Below are 22,184 nucleotides of genomic sequence, written 5' to 3' on the forward strand. Positions count from 1 at the left end.
CCTTCAAACACAGCATCCTCAACCGCCTTTCACAGGACGTGGAGAGTAAACCCTTGAGTTCCCTTCTATTTTGCTTCCTGGTGGAACCCTTAGCCCTAAAGCAAACTTTATGATCCTGGAGGAGATATTTGCATTCCACAGACATAATAGATAAAATTCTCTCAACTGTAGCTGAGCTTGTCAGATAGCATAATCAAAACCCAGGTTGCCTGACTAGTGGTCTACCACTCAAGACAACATTTTTGCACACTACAAAGCTCCACTTGCCACAATGATTTCTACCTTCAACTTTGAAATTTTTAGGAATATCTCAGCTTACTTTAGTTTATTAATGAAAAGGTAAAATATTTGACTGGTGACTGATTTTACATTTTAAAAACTTTAAAATTTAAATTATTCTGAATACTACTGTTTAGCTGATATAGTAACAATAGTCTTAAGAACTATTTAGAAGTTTAAATTGTTATTAATAATCTTTTACCTAAACAGTTTTGCAAAAAGTATTTCCAGTGGATACTGACTGAAAGAATTAAAGTGCCTGCTAGGAGCACCCCTGAGGCAGGGTCAGGTAGATCTCTTGAGTTTGAAGCCAACCTGGTCTATATATGAGTTCCAGGATAGCCAGGGTGAAACCCTCTTTAAAAGAACAAACAAAAAATAATGTTCTAATCTAGTTTTTTACACGATTTATATGAGATAATCTCTTACTCTATGTAAGTAATGATAACATTCTATATAATTCAAAACACAATCCATAGAAAAGCCTATTTCCTATCTCTTTAATATAGATGTCACTTGGGTGTTCAACAATCCATTTTTTAAAAGGGAGAATTACATTGAACACATTTGTACAGTGTTCAGCTTAACTACTGCCTAGCACTACACCACCATACAGCTATGGGCTATCAGATTTCTGTGTCAGAAGTTTCTAGAGTGTTGGGGAAGTTAAGAAGGTCTACATTCAGTCACACAGGACAAAGTCTCTGTTCATCTTCCTAACAAAACACAAGGAAAACACTACAGTGCATCCTTCTGCATTTCAAAGCTCTTTGTGTACTACGTGGAGTACCACATCAAACAAGCTAACAGAAGATACCCTTATAAAAGATAAAAGGATTAAGCATTTGTTATCAATACTGAGTTTCTGAACTATTTTGTGTTTTAAGTCATGTTTAATCCCTCTGCTTCCTCTAACAAAACAAGCAGAAACTTGTCACAGAAAATAAATTTCATAAATAGAAACAAGCAGTTACTTCAAAACCCAAAGATCAAATACCTAAAATGGTATTCTATAGTTCTGGGAATCTTTTGGGACCACTACACTTTTTGATCTTTAGAAGCTCTGACATGGTCAAGATATCAAGAAATGACAAATAAATCTATCATTCTGCCATTTCTAGACAGGTGTTTCCATTGAACTGATACAACCCCATATGAGATGAACACTAGAACTTAATTACCTCTCTGTAATTTTCCTCCTCATTCATAAAAAAGAAACAAGTAAACATGGTCTTATTTAAAATCTCTAAGCCAAAGGCTAACAAGATGGTTCAGCAGTTAAAAGTACTTGCTACCAAGCCTAACTACATGAGTTAATCAATCCCTAGGGCCCACATAGTGGTGAGAACTAATTCTCACAAATTATCCTAGGACTTCCATACATGCACTATATGGTACCCTCCAATAATAATAATAATAATAATAATAATAACAATAATGATGATGATGATGATGATAATAACTTTAAAATTTTTAAATCAAATCTCAGAATCAAGTTCTAAGTAAATCTACAGTATAATCAGAGGTCTCTTCCTTATCTCCGTAATAGTGAAAATCAAACTTACTTAGCTACACCCGTAGGAGGCACTCATATTTATATATCCAATCTAAAATTGAACAACAACAACAAAAGAGTCTGACACCCACCACAACACTGAGATCATAGGTTCTATGTTTTATTCAATGCCAGAAATTCAGAAAATATTTTATGGTTACCTTAAAATCCAATTTTGTAGAGTTCAGACTACTGAGTATATATAGCACTACGATTACCTTCTCATTAGTTACCTTTATTTCTTTGCAAAGCACACTCTCCTCTTCTTCATGAATGTAAAATTTCACAGTATTTTTCTGGACATCTTTCATGATTTTAACCAAACTATTAAATACTTCAGGTTCTAACTGGCTTATAAAATTTGAAAGTGCTGGTTGTGCAGAAATGGCTATATCACTGGGTGATTTTGTTATTTCTTTTTCTGTGGGTTCCAAGACAGTATCACCAGGTACAGTGTGATCAGAGGTCAACATTAACTCTTTGCAGTGGTGCGGTTGATTCATTTCTACTTCCATTGAAGAGGAATACTGTTCATTAGAACTGTCATCTCTTAAATGTCCAGAACAGAGTGGTTCAAAAAGGTCTTTACTGTTGAAGTCACTTGAGGAAATTGATACAACATGCCTTCCCAGAGAGTTCAATGCTGTTGCAGCATGAGAATGATTAGGGCTCACTATTGGAGGCAAATTCACACCCTTAGCTGATGCTTTAATAATAATAGTATTTAGTTTCTCATGCAAACCATCTACAAATTCCTGAACACCAGCTTTAGAAGTCTTAGAATATATGAACTCAGAAAGGCGATTCATCTTCTCTTGTGCTGAAAAGAGAGGTGTGGAAATTGTACTAACATATGTAACATTCTTCTGCTTCAAAATCTCTTCTATCTTTCTTGAGAAGAGATGGAACTCTCCTAACACTGTACTCTCTGTAGTCTCGCTCACTGTAGGAAGTTCTGCTGCTGGTACACACTGTTCTTCCACTGTCATTGCCTGACCTGCTACAGTGTCCTCCTCAGTGGTGCCTTTTACACTGTCTGTAGCCGGAGAGGATGGAAACTGGTAATCACAGCTTCTTTCTCTACTGAGGACCCGAGGATCATTAGGAAAGGCCTCCACTGGTGGTGGACACACCAGCTGTTCTCTTGGTGATTTCATTCCTATATAAGAAGAATTTATAATAAGAGCAATCCAAATGGTATTTAAAAACATTTAATTAAATGTATCATTAAAAAACAAATGAACAAAAACTCAGTTAAAAACACATCAGCTCAGGTATATATTTAAAATTATCCACTGCAAAGTAAATTTAAAACCTCAATAAACTGTGTAAATCCCATGTCCTATCTGCTCTACTTATAGGATAGGCTTTGATTTCAGTATACAGAGTAACAAGACTGAAAGTTTCTTTCCAAGTGTTCAAAAGTACCCCTTGACAAATATTTAAAAACAACAACAAAAACCAAAACCCACCAGTGCCTGACTGGCATAAACAAATGTTAAATCACTTCTACTCTTGTTTTCCTACCATTCTACCCACCTGATGTTAGCAGACTGTTAAACTGCTGTATCCACGGCCGAGTAAAAGACAATGTGCTGTGTTCGTGTAAGAATGTAGTCTAGGCCAACTGGAAGAAGGCCCAATAGAAAGAAATACTGCAGTGTTTAAGATCTTAGAAAATTAGCTTCCTATTTTTAGGCTGACCCCCCACATGTAGGTTGGCTAACAGATGACCTACAGCCTACCAGACTCATTCTGTCAGGAAAGAAAGGTTCAACAAAGTAGGAATTAAACATATTTTATAGCTGTCTTTGATAATGCCCTCAAGTATTTTTATTTAATTTGTAAATAATTCCATAACAAATAGGATAGCTACTCTGAATTTTGGATTACAAAGTCTTTGTGTAATCCAATAGTAATGAGACTTCAACTTTTGACTTGTTGTAAGTGGCTCAGTCTGAGATCATACTGTTGTTTTCCCCCACATATCTTAAGTTCAAATATAATAAGTTTTTAAAACTACTTTTCAAAACAAGCACCCTAAGTCTAGTTTTAAATATAAGAGGAAAATATATTTAACATCAACTTATCATAATATAGTTTTAAAAATAAGTCAAGATCTTTGCCTAAAAATTTATCACACAATTTTAAGATTGAAAAAAAAATTGCTTAGCTAACATGATTTCCTAATATATTACTACTGTAGTATAGAAAATGGTGAACTCTAAATCAGAAAGTACATTGTCAAACTTATGGTACCTACAGTGGATTTACAATCCAAGTTTATGTTCAGATGTAACTGTGCATTCTTTCTACAAAAAAACTCCGCTTTTATTATCCCCATACTCGCACTTTTTCAATGCCATGACCACTGCATGCAGTTACTGCAGAAACACTTCCAGAGCAAACAGCAGGCACAGAGGTCAAAACATCCAATTTGTCAACAATTAAAACTGTATGAAACATAAAGCTCAAGTTCTTTTAAGACTGAGGAATACTGAATGTTCTACACTTAAATTTACAACATTAGAAATGTAGTTTAAAATACATATAGAACATATAGACAAATATATATAAGAAGTTGGTAACCAATGATTGACCTATTGAGGACAAAGCAAACATACTTAATACTTTTTTTTAACCCCCTCATTCCCTTTTGTTTTTATGAGGTGGGGTCAGGGTAGTTCTGAACTCATAAATCTTCCTGCTCTGGCATCCTGAGTACTAGATAAATTAAGAGCAAATATTTTGATTAAAATAATGTAAGTTTTAAAAATATAGGTAGTTTTCAATACATTTATTTTATGACAATATAGTCTTTAACATATGTTTGAAATCAGAGCTAGGCTTGAGCTGTCATACCACCAGGATGGGGGAACCATCAAGATATGAATTTTAAGCATCTTTTTTTTTAAAAAAAAAAATTAAATGCTAACTTGAAATTCCTATGTAGAGTATTCCATATTAAAAATTTCTAGAAGCAAGCCAAGAGTGGAGCACACACCTTTAATCCTAGCACTTGGGAGGCAGAGGCAGGCAAATCTGTGAATTCAAGGCCAGCCTCATCTACACACCTAGTTCAAAGACAGCCAGGGCTACACCTGGGAACCCTGCCTAATACAGGGTTTCAATAATAGTAAAAATAACAACAACCATAATAATTTTAGAGGGATAGTCAGTGGGTAAAAGCACTTGCTGTGCAAACATTAGGACCACAGTTAAAATCTCCACAATACATGAAAAAACCCAGGCATGGATGCACATGCCTGTTACATTGTAGGGTAAGAGAGGTAAACCTTAGGGGCTTCCTAGCAAAACAGCCTAACTCAAAGGGCGAGCTTCTAATTCAGTGAAGACCCTGTCTCAAAGCACTAAGGACAACAGCAATAAAGGAAGAAACCAAAGTTTTCCTCTGGGGTGTGTGTGTGTGTGTGTGTGTGTGTGTGTGTGTGTGTGTGTGTGTGTATGTGTGTATGTGTGTATGTATGTATGTATGTATGTATGTATTCACATCTATATTGTCAAATGTACTCCTCATACCCAATATACGCCCACAAGTCACTTTATCAAATAACTAAATAAAGCAAAATAAATTTATTTAAATTATATATAAACACCACTCAATTTTGTATAAATTAATCCAAATGATTTTAAGATCAAAATGTTCTAAAATGTTCATCTTCATCAATAAAAAAGCACATCTTCACCAATAAATGATTTAATAGATGTCAATGACTATAATGCATGTTATTTTACTGATTGTTGACAAAGTACCAGTCATTTGACTTTTAACATGTGAAGAGAATGCATTATTTCTCATACAGCAATATCACTTAGATCTACTTTCAATTACAAAATATAAATACAGTGTCTCAAGGAAAAGTGTATGTCTATAGAACATTATGAAGTTCAAACAAGGTAACTGTTTCTCCTACAAAGAATTACTGACAATACACAGCATAGATGAAACTTTGACAGAAAGTTGAATGAAAGAGCCAAACAGGCACAAGTGGATTCAATTTATCAAGACAAAATTTAAAATACGGTAAAGAAAGTGATATTAGTGGCCACCTGTTTTAAATGGAGAGATCACAACACAAGATAATGCAGAAGGTTCCTGGGACTGCTGTATATCTTGACTTAGGTAGCAGCTACACAGTTTATACCTATATGAACATTACTGAGCTATACACTAAAAATTTATATACTTTATTACATCAGGTATTTTCAAAAATAAGTCATCTTTCCTAGGAGATAAAGATCTTGAAGAAAACTATGAGAAGGGTTAGTGTATAAAGAAAGCCATCTAGCTTTACTTACAAATTAAAAAACCTTCAGACTTCTCCCAAGAATACTAAAGAAGTCATGTAACTTCCTTCCTATATTAATAACAAAAGACCCATATGATTTCTTAAAGAGTAAGGTATTAAAACAAATGGAAACATTTAAATAGATCACTATCAAACTCAGGCAAGAAAATGCCACAAACACACACAGTGAGGGGAAACTATTAGTATTACTTTTCTTTCTGAAAATAGTTTCCAATCTCTTAAACCATCTGCAGAAGTTAGCTTTATACTTAAAAAGTAGGCCAAAAAAATTTCAAGATTGTGAACAGAGTATGAAAAGAAAAAAAAGTTTTTGACATTCTGTTATTTTAAAGTAAAGATTGATTCTTATAAACTATCTGAAGAAACACACTAAGAAAACATTTTCATTTTCCTACTAAGTCACCTTATCAGATAGACAACACAGATTATATAACAAAACTATCTGATACAATTAAACTAGTAAGTTAAAAATGATAGTTAAGAGATCTTGCCTATGCTTTTCTGTATGGAGCACAAAGTAAATCCATGCCCTACTTGAAGAACCAGAATGCAATTAGCAATTCTGAAGAAGGGCACATTGGGAAGAAAAGCAAAGTGAGCCTTCTCACCTGGTGTTTGTTTCTCACCATGTTTCCCATGCTGGTCTTCTGGGCTTCCTGCATTCCCTCCTGAGGAAAGCATCCATTAGATTTGTAGACTCTCTTCAGATATCAGTGACACCCATTAGGCACCTTTCGGATAACCACAAATGCTAACAAAGGAATAGTCCTTCTTTTGCCTAAATATTTTTTGATAGGTTATTTGGAAATGGGAAGTTGTTTCCCTTTCCATTCAGTTGACGTGGAAGATCAACACCTGTATTACTTCTTTAAACAACTCAAAAGCAATTATGAAGGTGCTTAAATGAAGAAAGGTTAAGATAACCACCACCTACAAACTACTTTCTATTTGATTTCCAAGTATCACTATGCCTCCAATTTCATAAGAGTATCAATTCCCTCTCTAGCATCAGGTCTAGGGTCTCTTGCCTTCTTCAGTAAAGTATGAAGTAGAGAACAGTGCTGAAGCCCACGGAAACTCATCAAGTTTTAGAAATTCTTCTCAGACTCCCTATAGGTCTCATAGATTGTAGGTCACAAGCCATCTACTTTTCAGCCAAGTCATTCTTCCTTCGATTTCTTTCCAAAGGCTAAATAAAGGTACAGGAATAGAAAAGATGTGCCCAGAAAACAATTCCAAACATATTGAACTAGCAAACATGAATATCAAGTGGGAATATTAAGAGCATGTAGTGTGTGCATGGATAAGTAAAACTATTACAAATGACAATCTTTCAACAACTGTCAAACACCAGTGGTTCAATAAGCTTTCATTAGGTATTTGCATTTGGTCTTTTCAGGATGTGCTCCAGAATGAATCATTAGGAAATCAAATTTCCTTCACACCGATGAGCCTCAACCACATTCTAGCTTGTTGTAGTGAAGTTTAGGTTAGTAAGTTGAAAAGTAATGGCTACCCAAACAGCAACACTTCATTCCAACACCTACTTCTCCAAGTTGCTGTCTGTAGTTTTCAATTGATAATATCCACACTAAATAAACTCCATAAGAGTAACTATGCCCTGCATCCCTGTATTAATAGGCCCTTTTGCAGATATTTGCTGTCAATGAAGAATAGTGATAAGCAATATATTGCTCAAAATAAAGACTCATGGCAGAGCCAAAATAAGATAAGTAGAGTGGAATCTAGAAAAGATGGAACTCTCCAAGAAAGTGGTCCTTAAGTAAAAGGAAGCAAACCTATTACCGAATGAGTTACTACTCCTTACCTGTAATTGGAATCAATTTCCAATGTATTTCTGTCTCTTCATCATCATTTGACGTAGAATGTTGTCTAAGGAATCCATGCTCAATGGCAACAGTGGGACAGAGACTGCACTCTTCAAAATTATTGACAATTAAATTCGGATTCTAAAAATGAAAGTACATGCATTCAATAGTATCCTTTTAATTTTAATGTCAAGACTATACTACTTCCTCACAGCAGATGCACAAACAGTCTACAAATGAATAAAAGCTACATGGTAACAGTGTAATACTCTAGCTTCTAATTAAAAAATATTTTGCCAAGGCAAGGAATAGAAGCACTTGCCTATAATCAGGATGAAAAGGCAGAGTAGGAAAATCAAAAGTATGAGGCCAATCAGTTTTATATAATGAGTTACAGGCCAGCCACAAGTTCAGAGTAAAACCCTGTCATAAACAAACACACACCTCCACCCAATAAATAAACAATATATTATCCTTAAAAGTTATCTGGAGACTGGAAAGGTGGCTCAGTAGATAAAGGCACTTGCCAGCATGTCTGATGACCTGAAGTAGCTTTCTTCAGGATCCACACAATGAAAAGAGAGCATGAACTTTCAAAAGTTATCCTCTGAACTTCACACATATACACAAAATTAAAATACAGTAAAAAAAAATTTTAAGGTATTTGGAGATGGAGAGATGGCTTAGCAATAAAGGACAATAACTTTCCTTGCAAAAGTCAAGGGTTCAATTCCCAGCACCCACATGGCAGCTCACAACATCTTAAATCTACTTCATCCAAAAGATCTGACAGCTCTACTGTTCTCAGAGGGCACCAGGGGGGCATATGGTACATACAGACATATAGGCAAAATACTCATATGAATAAAGTAAATAAATAAATAAATCTTTAAAGTAATACACACCACATGTAAAACTGGTGTTGACTTAAAGCAGTAACAGGTAAACTAATATGCAATACATTTATTATTGTAATTTAAAAATGATAACAGGCAATACTTTAAATAAGTAAGAATAAAACCCTACAGTTACAAAAACAGGAAGCAGGTGATGCTCAGCCCACACTCTCGATAAACATACTGAGAAATACTAACAGTATAACTTAGTATTTCAATGCCTACCACATAAACCTCCTACCACCATCTTCTCAAAATAAGTATCCACAAACTACATATAGAAAGGCTTAGACATGCATACGTGACTTTTATTCAAAGGTACAAGAATAAATTAACTATGAACTCTTAAAAATACAGTGCCATCTGTATTATTCCTCAATGATATAGCTCCTCATTTAGGAAACTACCTAATGCAGGAAATGACTTGTCTACTAAGCACAAACCATACATAAACGAACTGGATTCCTTAATAAGCAAAACTAAGGATTACCTCAAAAGATAATTCCAAAGGCTACTCATTTGTATTTGCACAATATACAACACCTAATTTATGACACTATGTTACTAGGTTCAGTTGCTTCATCTACTTCACCTTGATTCTGTTAAAGCATAAAACAGCCAGGGTTTTTAGAACTCGTTTCTTTATAAAACAGTATGAAATTAACTCCTGCCATACTAATCTGACAAACAGGGAAACTTTAGATTATATAAAGCACACAAACATATAGGAAACAATTACTTCAGTATTTACCTTTTTTCAACAAGTAGCTTAGAATCACCCTCCTGGACAAACACTTTTACTTAGTTCTTTTAGAAAGGAAAAGCCACTCTCTGAAATATACCTATACTCTCTAGAGGACACACAATAATTAAAAGAGTATATTTACTCCTTTAAATATAGCTTATGGTTAATGCCTACCTCACTGCTGGATAGAAGAGGAGGATACTTTACAGATGCTGTATCAACTTCTAGCAATGGGCTCTGAGCATCCTTAAAATGCACATTTTCAATTTTTGTACAAGCAGGCTGCTCACATTCTTTTTTATCTAAAGTAGGGTTCAACTCATAATCACACTTTTGCTTTAGCTCTTCATAGGTTCCACTGCTACTCAATCCTAAGGCCTTGTTGACTGTATCTGTCAGGAATGCATCTGAGTGTCGTGCATTTGCTAGTGCTTCCGATAGCCAATTATAAAGCTTGTGGATTTCTCCAGTGTTGCATGCATCTTCTTGCTGCAGTCTCAAGTTAGGATCATGTCCAAGTAAGCCAATGGACTGTGGAGATTCTAAGGAAAAGAAAGAAAATTCTTTTTTTTTTTCCTTTTTGGTATTTTAAGTCAGTATACTCATCAAATGGCAGGATGACAAAATGTAATATATTGTAAAAATCAAATGTATCTTAAAAGTCACTTTTAAGACATTTATGTATAGGGACTAAATGTGTTTATGTATTTTACTATAACTGTTTCTGAAAACTTAAAGAACGCATGGAAGAGCAACAAGCATGGCCATACTTTATTAATCTAAAACAGTCTTGAAAAGCAAATACTGAAAATAAAACTTAACAAAACAACACAGAGAGGTTTTGAAATGATTAAGGAAATCTAAAAAACAAGGACGACACAAATGAGCTAAGACACAGACACTGAAAAAAAAAAAAAAACCTAAATCAAATTTTAAAAAAGCCTTAAAAGTTACATAAAACAACACCACAGTCAAATAGACCTTTCTGAGATGGTTAAGTGTTCCTTTCAGTATGTTCTAATACAGTTCTACAACTGGTGAAGTGTATTTTTATTTCACCCTAATTTAAAAGTTAAAAAATAATCAAAAATTAAAAATAAAGGTTCGAGGTCTGGTGAAATACACCTGTCCCAAATACTTGGGAAGCCAAGGCAAGAGGACAAGTTTACTCGTCCTTTGCCCAAAGCAATCTAGTTATTTTAGTGTCAGATTGCTTCAAAAAGAGAAGAGATTTAGAGCGCACTTATATAGCATGAGCAAGGCTTTTGGTTCAATCAGAGCATAAAAGTAAATAATAAAGCCACCAACCCAGTAAGAGACCAACACATTTGAAAAGCAGACAAGTAAAATTGTTCAACAAACAATGGAAGAATGGGAATTACTACAGCAAAAATTCCTGGGCACAAAACAAAAACTCAAACTTCACATTTCATACTTCTGTACTAGCCAGTATAGAAATGCTAACACTATATAAATATTTAACTTACTTAGAATTCTTAAACACACTATGACAAAAATCTCATTTCTATCAACTTAAAAGGACACTACAAAGCAACAACAGGATTTATATGCCTGAATATAAAAAATTTAATTTAATTTTTAATTCAGAAGGATGCATTCATTAAGCAATAGCCTAAAATAAACAAACATCTCTCACCAAATAACCATAATTTAAAGTGCAGGAACTAACTTCAAGCTCTGAGTGACAGCGTTAGCAAATTAGCTCAAGCTATGCCATTGAGAAGTGTGACATACAAGAGTAAATGTTTTCCATACAGGACCAGACTGTACATATTCGAAACATCATAGGCCACACAGTCTTTGCTGTAATTCTGCCACCTCAGTGTGAAAGTAGCTATATATACACAAATGAATGGCCACGACTGTATTTTATCATAAGTTTCGTTATGAAACCAGGAGACATCACTTTTATTCTTTAGCTGCCTGGGGATCCATCTTCATTACAAATAACACAGTAATTAACTGGACCAGAAGTTCATTAACAACCAAATACTTCATCAAAGGAAATAAATGATTATCAAGTCTGTCACTCTGGGGAGGCAATAGAAGAAATTCGGGAAACATGAAATTGTCAAAGCCATACCAGAGCCCCGTATTTGGATTCAGAACTCATTTTGGTAGTGGGAAGATAACTAACTGAATTCAGGATATCTTATATTTTCTTGAATTGTACAAAGAAAAACTGAGCCCTAACACACACTTGAAAAACACAACTTGTTGAAAACAAAAAGGACCACAAACAGCAAGAGGCACATCTGAATGAAAAGAAAATGGAAGCTGGCAGACTGCAAAGGCTACTGTTAGTACTAGCAACAGAGTAAGCTGGGAGTGGGTAACAGGGCAAAGTGGAAACCCACTGCAATGACTTCCCTACTGTGACAATGTAATATTCCTAAGAATAGGATTAATAAACTGTAAAAACTTCAAAAGTCAACCAACCAATCTTGAACAAGCCAGGTAGGCACACTCACACCTTAACTGTGCATTCTGGGAAGCTGAGGAAGAAAAACTGGTGAGAATCCCAGGCCAGCTAGAGCTCCAGTGTGAAACCGTGCATCAACAGAGATGGGGGGAAAAACATAAAACCTGAACCTAACCAAATACCCAGGACATTTTGTATTTGGCTCTCAGGCTTAGTACTTTGAGTATCTCTAACATGGGAAGAACAGAACCAAGGTCATGTGTTTTGGCTTTGATCATAAAAAAGGATGTTATTTTACCTTCATCTAGATGGTAACTTTCAGATGAATTGCTTGTCTTGGCAAACTTTCTCATATTTTCAGGTAGATCTTCAAGCTTCCTCTTCAAGACATTTTTGTTTTTTGCATCTTCTGTATCTGGATCCCCACCCACATTTTTTTTCGTACACTGAATTAAATTAATCAATTCTTTGACTCTATCCTTATCATAATCCAATGAGTGAGATGACTTCTGCTGTTCAGGTTCAGTAATCTCACTCCTTGAGTTATTCCGTTTTCCAAACTTCATTTTTGAACCATTCAGTTCTTCTTCTTGACCTTCATAATCTGAAAGTGGACTAAATTGTTGACGTCTTCGATTTTCTTCAAATAACTCTTTTAATTTAAAAATAGGTAACTGATACATTTCTGGCTGATAAATGTAGGTATGTAAGCAGTCATCAATATGGGATTTATTTCTTGGTGCTGCGTATAGGAATTTTCTATCATCTAACCGTGAATCATATGAAAACATAAAAAATTCTCGTTTACCCGAACCAAAACCTCGCTTAAAAAAATCACTTACATACTTTTCAACAACGGAATGAAAATTTATAGTGTTTATAGTTTTGAATTCTTTTCTACATTGAATCAAAGAAAACTGTAAAAACTGAGTTATTTTCAATATATCTGATAAGTTCTCATGCCTCTCCAGTGGGGTTGTATTATTTACACTTTTTTGTGCTGCAAATAAACAAAAGAATAAGCTATATTAGCAATAAGGAAACTAATAAAATACAAATATGCCTATTACTGAAGTATAACCACATTGAACTTTAATGCTGAGCCAGCATCTGCTTCTGATACACAAAATAGTACACAAACTGATAAGCAACGTGCTTCTGCTTAAAGTAGGCTAGGAACCAAAACAAGTGAAAAGGACAACAAATTCTTAATGGAAAAAAAATCCATTCACTAATGGAGGCAAGCAAATTGCAAAGGGTTAGGGGAAAAAAAGCAAGATGTAAGATTCTAAGCAGTATCAGTTCACAAATAACAATATCATTACTTTTTCTTATAAAGTAACAGCTTTAACTTTATATAAATGCATTTTCTCATAAGTGCATATCCATGAACTGAGTAGCCACAACTGAAAAAAAAAAAAAATATCTAGGCTTAATTCAGAAGTAAACTCATTAGTGAAATTCCTTAATATAGCATTCAAGTTTATCGTTAAAAGGCAACCAGCCAAATCTTCTCTAATATAAATATCCTAAATTCTAATTAACTCTGAAAGGTCTCAGTTTAATATGGCATATACTTTAAAATCACAAATACTTGAATACACATATGAATAAAAGAAAACTGGGTCATATAAAACTCTTAATGAGCTGCAGTACTGAAAAAAACATAATAAAAAAATCATTAATGAAAGCACTGGAAAAAAAAAAAACAAAAAACAAAAAACAAAAACCCAAAGTTTTACCACTGTTAAAAAAATTTCAAGGCCAGAAGTAATAGCATACCAAAAAAAAAAAAAAAAAAGGAGAAAGGGAACATGTCAAAGTCATGTCTTATATTGCTAATTCCACAAAGAGATAGAATGTAGCTTTATTGAAAAGATTTCAATAATTGTCTACCAGCAAGCATATTTGGACATTAAGAAACAACTTACTGATAATTAGGCATCTAGGTTCTTGAAACAGAAACAAAGCATGTAGGATTCGAGACTTGACAGTTTGATGTTCTAAAAAGAAAAAAAGCCAAACTCATCAAAGTATTTTAGCTTTTTTTTTTTAACTGTAAAATTAAATAAGGCCAGACTACCTACCATATGGAGAAACCATCTGGAAAGGAGAAAGAAGAAAAAGGTACCCTCGGTCTCCTAAAGGTTTAACAAGAACCTGTAGTTTGGGGAGACAAAAGTTATACATACACCTTTATTACTACTACTTTTAAAGAGACATTTTCTACTAAGTATAAAGAACTATAATCATTGTTTTAAGAAACTAATAATACTAGATTAGGTTAAAACTCTTCACTATGGCAAAACATTAAACATTTAATAACATTAAAGCTAAACTAACTGCTAAAGATTCCAATCAAGTAAGAACTTATTATTTATAATATACTGAGAATGTTCTTGAAATAATTGTAATTATCTGTGAAATATATTGATGTTAAATAATACAGACTTCTATTATTTCTCATTAGTGCAAAAGACATGAATTGCTAGGTAGTATGCTGGACATTGGTTATAAAGCAGGCTTTGAAATAACTGCCTATGAAAATTCAAGATAAATGTTCCATGAAATATGTTGTAAGTATCATTCGTGTTACATAATTTTACCTTCCAGAGATGACAAACAGTACAAGAGCCTTTTAACTACGTGGAGAAAGTGACACACAAAATACCAGTAATTACAAAAAACAGAAACATTCCCCCAGAAGATTTACAAAGCAGGAACAGGAGAGATGGTTCAACGGTTAAGGGTACTTGCTGTTTGCTTGCTTGTTTGTTTTTCCAGTCAGGGTTTTCCTGTGTAGTTCTGGTCATACTGAATTCACTCTGTAGACCAGGCTTCCCTTGAACTCAAGAGATCCACCTGCCTCTGCCTTCAGAGGGCTGGGATCAAAGGCATGTACCACCACTGCTTAATAAGGGTATGTGCTTCTTTTGCAGAGAAGCAAGGTTTGGTTCCTAATACTCACAAATGGGGCCTCACAGCCAGTTCTTGGGGTTCCAATGCATTTTTTTCTGGCCTCATGAGCATCAGACATGTGTACACATATATACACAGGCCTATAATCTCAGCTACTTGGGAGGCTGAAATAAGAGGATCACAAGCTGAAGGATAGCCCTGGAATTTCCAACAGTTCTTTTCAAAATATAAAAGGAAATACCTGGGAATTATAGCTTTGTGGGAAAAAATGGTCTAGCACACATGAAGTCCTAGATTCCGTGTTTAATACTCCATGTTCAACAACAAGGAGTTAGGAGTCAAACTAACAACAAAAACTACTGAAGACTCAGAGCTGATCCTGAAAGGCAAGAATATCACACTTGTACCCATATTAAAAACCTTCTCTTGGAGTAGATGAGGTACCCTACTGATCACAGCCTTTGGTAATCAGAAGCAGGAAGAGATCACCACTGAGTTCAAGGCTAGCCTGGGTCTACATAATGAGCTCCAGGCTAGCCAGGGTTACATAGCAAGACCATGTCTCAAAACAAAACAAATTGCTTAGTAAACGGTTTTCTTTTCCTAAATAAATAAAATTTGTCAAGTTAGAATGATATAGCTAGCATTCAACAATTATGGAATATATACTTATAAAAAGATGCATTTAAAAACTATTTAGATTACAATGCTATTAAATTAGAAATAAGAAAGAAAAAGTATATCATACATTTATAAAATACACAATTCTGTTATCAAAGTAAAAAAAAAAAAAAAAAAAAATCCAAACCAGTGAACACTAAATCCATAGGCAGGAGTGGTTATGCAGTTATGCACTTAAGCAGTCAAGGCGGAGTTTTAAGAATAGTTCAGGGAACTCAGGGTTTCAAGATTAGTTTCAGTTATGTGGTGGCTCACACCGTTAATACCAGGACTCAGAGAGCAGAGAAATTTCCAAACATAGAAGAAGAAATTGTACTGAGAAATGTGCCTACAGATATAGCTCAAAGCCTAGGATTCAACAACCACTTACACTTACACAGAGAACAACAACAGCACATGCACATTTACACACAGAAAATAAAAAATAGGGATTATTCAATAAATTATTCAGGGAGTTTTCTACATAGTTTGGGGAATGAAGTTTGAGCCCTATATTACACAATGAAAGAATAAAGTCAAAGTTTAAATTAGCAAGAAAATACAAGCCTCTCAAGAAAAGTATAGGAAAAAGAGTAATGTGTGCTGGGCTTTTACTAAATGTATTTTTTTGTTTGTGGTGGCTTGAATATGCTTGGCCCAGGGAGTGTGCCTCTTAGGAGGTGTGGCCTTGTTGAATGGAGTGTGGCACTTGGGGGTGGGCAATGAGACTCTCCTCCTAACCATGTGGGAGCCAGTCTTCTAGTAGCTTTCAGATGAAGATGGAGAACTCTCAGCTCTTCCTGAACTATATCTGTTCCCCACTCCCACCTTGATGATGAGCTGACCCTCTGACCCTGTAAGCCAGCCCCAATTCAATGTTGTCCTTATAAGACATTCCCTTGATCATAGAGTCTGCTCACAGCAGAAAAACCCTGGCTAAAACATTATTTTTGTGAGGCTGTTTTGCTTTGTTTTATTTTTAGATGGAGTTTCTCTGTGTGGCCCTGGCTGTCCTAGAACTCCCTCTATAGACCACGCTAAACTAGACCTCTTGAGATCTTCCTGCCTCTTTTAATGGCATACAACACCACCACCACCACCGCTTTATTTTTTAATTTCAAATAATCATGGGAGTGAGTATGGTATTGCATACCTTTAATAAAAGCACTCAGGAGGCACAGGCACATCTCTGAGAGTTTATTGTTTTACACAGTAAGTTCCAGGAAAGCCAAGGTTATATAAGAGAAACTGTCTCAAAAAACAAAACAAAAACCCCACAAGCTAAAAGAAAAAGAAAAAAGAAAATCACAGTAAAATACTATTTATACCTACAAGCTTGGATAAATGACTTCAAAAGCCTGACTTTCAGAATACAGTAATCAATCAATGATAGCATGTTCTTGAGGGTTGCCAATGTCCCTTTAAGATCTACCATGCTACAAAGACCCTTCTTTCAAATCTAACTCACTTGTTTAGGTGAAGCCCAAAATGTCATCTTTCCTATCCTGACTTGTATTTTTTTAAATGAAATAACAGATACCATAACCTCTTACTGTACAAACTCTCAATAGTTAGCTTCTAGAACATAGTATCTCTATATACCCAAACCTACTATTTAAAATTTCACTTTCTCAACTTAGGAACATAACAGAATTTTCATTATGAAGAATAATTACATTGGGCATTCAGAGGCAAGTAAGAGATCTAAACATAAAGGCATATTCACAATAAAAAGTAATGGTGATAGTGGTTGGATACTGCAATTCCAGCACTGAGGAAATATAGGCAAGAGGGTCAGAATTTCAAGGCTATCCTTAATAGTAGCCCAAGTTATATAAGACCCTGCCTCAGAAAACAAAACCAACCAAAACCAAACATAAAAAGTGTTTTTACCAGAAAAAAAAAAAAAAAGACTGAGATTACTACAGGACACCTATGCCAAGTATTTCTATACTCAGGACAAAATTGTTTAATACTGTACATATAGGCTTTATATATAATCTCAGATATAATTATACCAGAGACTGATTAAATCCATATGTATGCACCTGATGAAACGCTATATACCCATTTTAAATGTAGTTGAAACCTCTGAAAATTACTGATATCAATCTCCATTTGATGACCTAGAAACCAAGGCTCAATGTAAGGAATAAAAAAAATCACTGTTGAAAACTTGTATTAAAATTTTAACACACTATTAAAAAAAAGTTTTACAACTCTTTAGAAACTTGAATGCTGATCACATTCATTTCTCATGAAAAAAAATAATTCTCTCCTCTGAAACTACTTCTCTTTTAGCTAATCCATACATACTGGCTATATATATGCATTCTCCAATCACAATCTGACATCTAACCTGACTCTACCAAAACTAGGTATTCTCTCTCTACTACACTGGATAGTACCTAGTCAATATCACTATTATTGATTTCTCATCAAATCTACCAATACCCTTTAATGGACTATTACCCAACTTATCTTTGATTTACTAAGTAACCTAGGTAAATTAAAAAAAAAAAAAAAGATAATATATACATATTCAGGCCTGATCCCTACTCTATTTCCTCCAAAATCTACAGTTCTCCAGTCAAAAGTCCAAATTCCCACACCAATACTGGCTCAAAAGCACTGAATGAAACAGCTTCCTAATACTTCCTTCCCAGATAGTTCAATGTTATTGTTGTATCTTCTCTTAAACATTCTTCAAATGTCTTGTTCTTTTGAATCTGTACTTAATTCTCTCTATGGCAGACAGAGATGGCTCAGCAGTTAGGAAGCCCTGTTCTTGCAGAGGACCTGTGTTTGATTTCCAGCATCCACATGGAGGTTCACAATCACCTATAACTCTAGTTCCACAGGATCTGACACACTTTCTGGCATCTACAGGCTTCAATTACATATACAGGGCACATAAATACAAGTGTGCATACACACACACAAAATACATTTTTCAAAACTACTGTCTCTCCTCAACCAAACTATATTTAAATAACTTTGTTCAAAAGTCTGTTTCATTCAGTATTTCATAAATATTTTTGATAATCATAAAACAGTTATAATCACAAACAAGTCTACTGTCCTGGATAAAAAGAAAAATAATCTGTTTTACATAGCAAACTCCAGGTCAGATAAGACTACATAAATGAGCCCATCTCCAAAGTAAAAAAGCACTACTGCTACTGACAGTAAAATACTACTGATTGAAAGGGCATCCAATAGACTGCCGGATTTCCAAAAGCAAAAATAAGTTAAAGCATTAATAACATTTTCAAGGGATAATGGAAATACTTGAAACTTTTCACTCACAAGTTTTTCTTTCTCCAGTTTTTGCAGTAAACACTCCATGTTACTTCCAATTCTTGTCTTTTCTACAACTTCATAAAGGCTACAATACATCCCATTCTTTAAAACTGAGACAAAAAAAAAAATACACAGTAAAATATACAATCAGGTCTGCTTTTTACATATTTCAATAAAATGAAATTTAATTACTTTACCTTCATTAGGACCAACGTATGTGTCTTTATAAAAAAATGAAGGAGGAATTTTCTGTTTCAAACAATCAATACTCATAACTGTCTCAACATCTAACTTCTCAGGACTGAAAGAAAATATAAGAGCATGTTTGGCATTCCTGTATCTTTAGCAATTGTATCAGACATACTGCCACACTGCCAACCTTAGATTATGTCAGATGTTACTCCTACATGTCAATTTTACTAACAGAAAGAGTAAATAGTTGTCATTTACAGTTAAAGTATGAGCTGGTATAGGTTATCTTTTGGAGATGAGGATTATGAAACCCAAGGGTTATATGGTAGGTAAGCATTCTACCGCTGACCTACATCTTTAATCATTTATATAATTTTCTGTGATATTAATGATAAATTTTCTTAAGATTTATTTATTTTATATATGTGAATATACTCTCTTCAGACACACCGGAAGAAGCCAACAGATCTCATTACAGATGGATGTGAACCACCATGTGGTTGCTGGGAATTGAATTCAGGACCTCTGAAAGACTAGTCCGTGTCCTTAGCTCTGAAGCTGGTCTCTCCAGCCTCAATAATAAACTTTTAGTTATTATGTTACATAATTAGTGCATATACATTAATTTACCACATCGAAGCTCTTTCCAACAAAGCAATATTTAGCCACCCCCTTTTTTTGGTGGTGTTGTTTTAAAGCAGGATTTCACTAAGGACTGCAAAACAGAGGTCTAGACATCTCTATGAAGCCAAGACTGTCCTTGAGCTCAAGATCCTCTGCCTGCGTCTAAGTAGTAGGATTACAAAGTATGTGCCACCATACATAGATAAGACTGGCCAACTTTGAGTCTATTATATATAAACTTCTAACTAAATCTAAATAGAATAAAATTTTAAACTCATCTTTCAGACTTAAAACCACTCAGAATATAATATACATCTGACCAGCCACCTTCAAAGTAGAGAACCAGAGTTTGTTTGCAAAATAACTTTCTGAAGTTACAAAATCAACTATTTATAAATACACTTAACATTTATATTTAAGTTTTTAACAGACCACAGTAAAATTTAAAATTGATAAGAGATAAACAGCAAGCAAGCCAGGAATAGTGGCGCACACTTAAAATCTTATCACACATAAGGCAAGCAGACTACCTGGGTAATAGAGTTCCAAGCCAGAATGATAATCTCAAACAAAAATTTTTAAAAAGAAACAATCAAACAAACAAAAACTAAAGAAACTGAGAGTCCCCTTCACTGTCAATTACTATTTTCTTTTTGAAATTAACTTCTTAGATTAACATATGAAATACATATGAAGTATACACACACACACACACACACACACACACACACACACACACACACACACACATGCATAACACGCATACACACATATATGCAATTATGCTCTGCTCTCATTTACTCCCCTTCCCTGGGATCCTCCCTCTGCCTTCCACTTTTTTCTTTTAGAGAAACATACTTACAGCTTGATAGGTAAGAAGGCATGATTGGCCGACTGCAAAGAAATATAACACAGAAGCTTTCCTTTATTTAAAAGTTGTCCTTTCCACAAGGTATAGTTAAACTTATCTAAACAAAAGAAACAAGAGTCCAGTTGCTTGATAGCCCATAATGAAAAGTAACTAGAAATAAGGTTTTAAGTACAAAATAACCACAGAAGTGACATGCCCTTCAGGGAAAGGTTTATATGTTAGGTTTCTAGTTGCAGGTATATTTTCCCTCTAACAAAAACAAACAAACAAACAAAAAAATCCAACTTCAAGGAAGAGCCAATCTGTCAAGTGCTCTCTTTAGAAAGCAGAACAAACAATACAGTCAATATTCCAGAGGAGACGATATTAAAAACCTGATTAATGTCTCCTGTCTTCTCATTTTTGTGATAAACAAAAAATACCATTTAAAATTTTTTTTATCAAAACCAAAAACCTCTGGTTCAAATGTAAAACCCAATTTATTTTTTTCCCCCCAATTCAAGGCCAGAAATTCTGGTCCATCTTCTAAAAAGAGCCCTTATATTTCAATGATCAAGTACTTCTGTTACATTTCAACATGACCTCACCTGCTTTATGTTTCATATTTTCATTATGAAAATAAAACAAAACACTTAACTTAATCTTTCACTGTTTATACTTTCAACTTATAAAAGTAAAAACAAAAAATATAAGACTCTTACCTATGTTTCTATCTGCATTAAAGCTGTTACATCTACAAATAATTTTTTAAAAAGAAAGGAAGATTATTACTGATTGGAAACAACATGACAGTTAACACTTAGGACCTGACACACTATCTGCTTTGTTCTACTTTCTAGGGATGGAGCCCATCACCTCACACATGCACAGCAAGAATTTAAACTGAACTGAAATGAAGCACCAACCTCTAAGAAAAACTTACTCTTTACAAAATTTGGTAAACCTAATTCTTAGAAACTTACTCTTATTACCATATTTTCCCAAACTTATGAGAGCTATTTCATACTTCAAAAAGTTACATACCCATTAACAGATATAAGACTTATTAATATCTGTTGACTATATCTTGGAAATAAGATTAGAAAAAAAGTCTATATACATTTGTCCATAGCCATTTAACTTGAAGCTCTTATTATTTACCAAGCACAATTCTAGGCAATAGAATTCTAAATATAAACAGAAAACTGTTCCTCATATTTCAAAGGATTTATAATCTAATGATGAAGAAAGGTAATTATCAACAAGTACAGTTTAATAGATGATGATGATTTCAAGAGCTATACAGAAAAAAAAACAAGTACAAGAGTTTAAGGGGGAAAAAAAAAAAATCAGAGGACACTCAATAAGTTAATATATGAAACAGCTATGACTTGAGGCCCCCTCTTGGAGATGGGGTGAGGGTAGGGTAAGGAACTGTAGGCGGTGGACAGGGAGGGAGATAATGGCTACACTGTTTAAAAAAAAAGACTAAATAATAATAATAATAATAATAATAATAATAAAAAGAAAGAAAGAGCTATGCAGTAACAGGTGAAGA

The 22,184-nt window shown here is 34.3% G+C and overlaps 1 protein-coding gene across 3 annotated transcripts in view; it reads right to left on the reverse strand.

The window, feature by feature from the left end:
• Positions 1 to 22,184, reverse strand: part of TASOR (transcription activation suppressor) — a 46,429-nt gene that overhangs the window by 6,266 nt on the left and 17,979 nt on the right. For 2 of the 3 annotated variants that reach the window (XM_080926560.1, XM_080926561.1), the window contains exons 8-18: positions 21,349 to 21,380; positions 20,639 to 20,744; positions 19,158 to 19,261; positions 18,967 to 19,070; positions 14,166 to 14,238; positions 14,010 to 14,081; positions 12,377 to 13,078; positions 9,810 to 10,177; positions 7,994 to 8,135; positions 6,774 to 6,833; positions 2,068 to 2,993 (exon numbers count right to left, since the gene is read on the reverse strand). In XM_080926560.1, the coding sequence (XP_080782686.1) occupies positions 2,068 to 2,993; positions 6,774 to 6,833; positions 7,994 to 8,135; positions 9,810 to 10,177; positions 12,377 to 13,078; positions 14,010 to 14,081; positions 14,166 to 14,238; positions 18,967 to 19,070; positions 19,158 to 19,261; positions 20,639 to 20,744; positions 21,349 to 21,380 (2,689 nt within the window). The remainder of the gene's footprint in view (positions 1 to 2,067; positions 2,994 to 6,773; positions 6,834 to 7,993; positions 8,136 to 9,809; positions 10,178 to 12,376; positions 13,079 to 14,009; positions 14,082 to 14,165; positions 14,239 to 18,966; positions 19,071 to 19,157; positions 19,262 to 20,638; positions 20,745 to 21,348; positions 21,381 to 22,184) is intronic. The other variant, XM_080926562.1, reaches the window with a different exon arrangement.

This window comes from Micromys minutus (genome assembly GCF_963924665.1).
Source record: "Micromys minutus genome assembly, chromosome: 12".
NCBI classification, from domain to species: domain Eukaryota; kingdom Metazoa; phylum Chordata; class Mammalia; order Rodentia; family Muridae; genus Micromys; species Micromys minutus.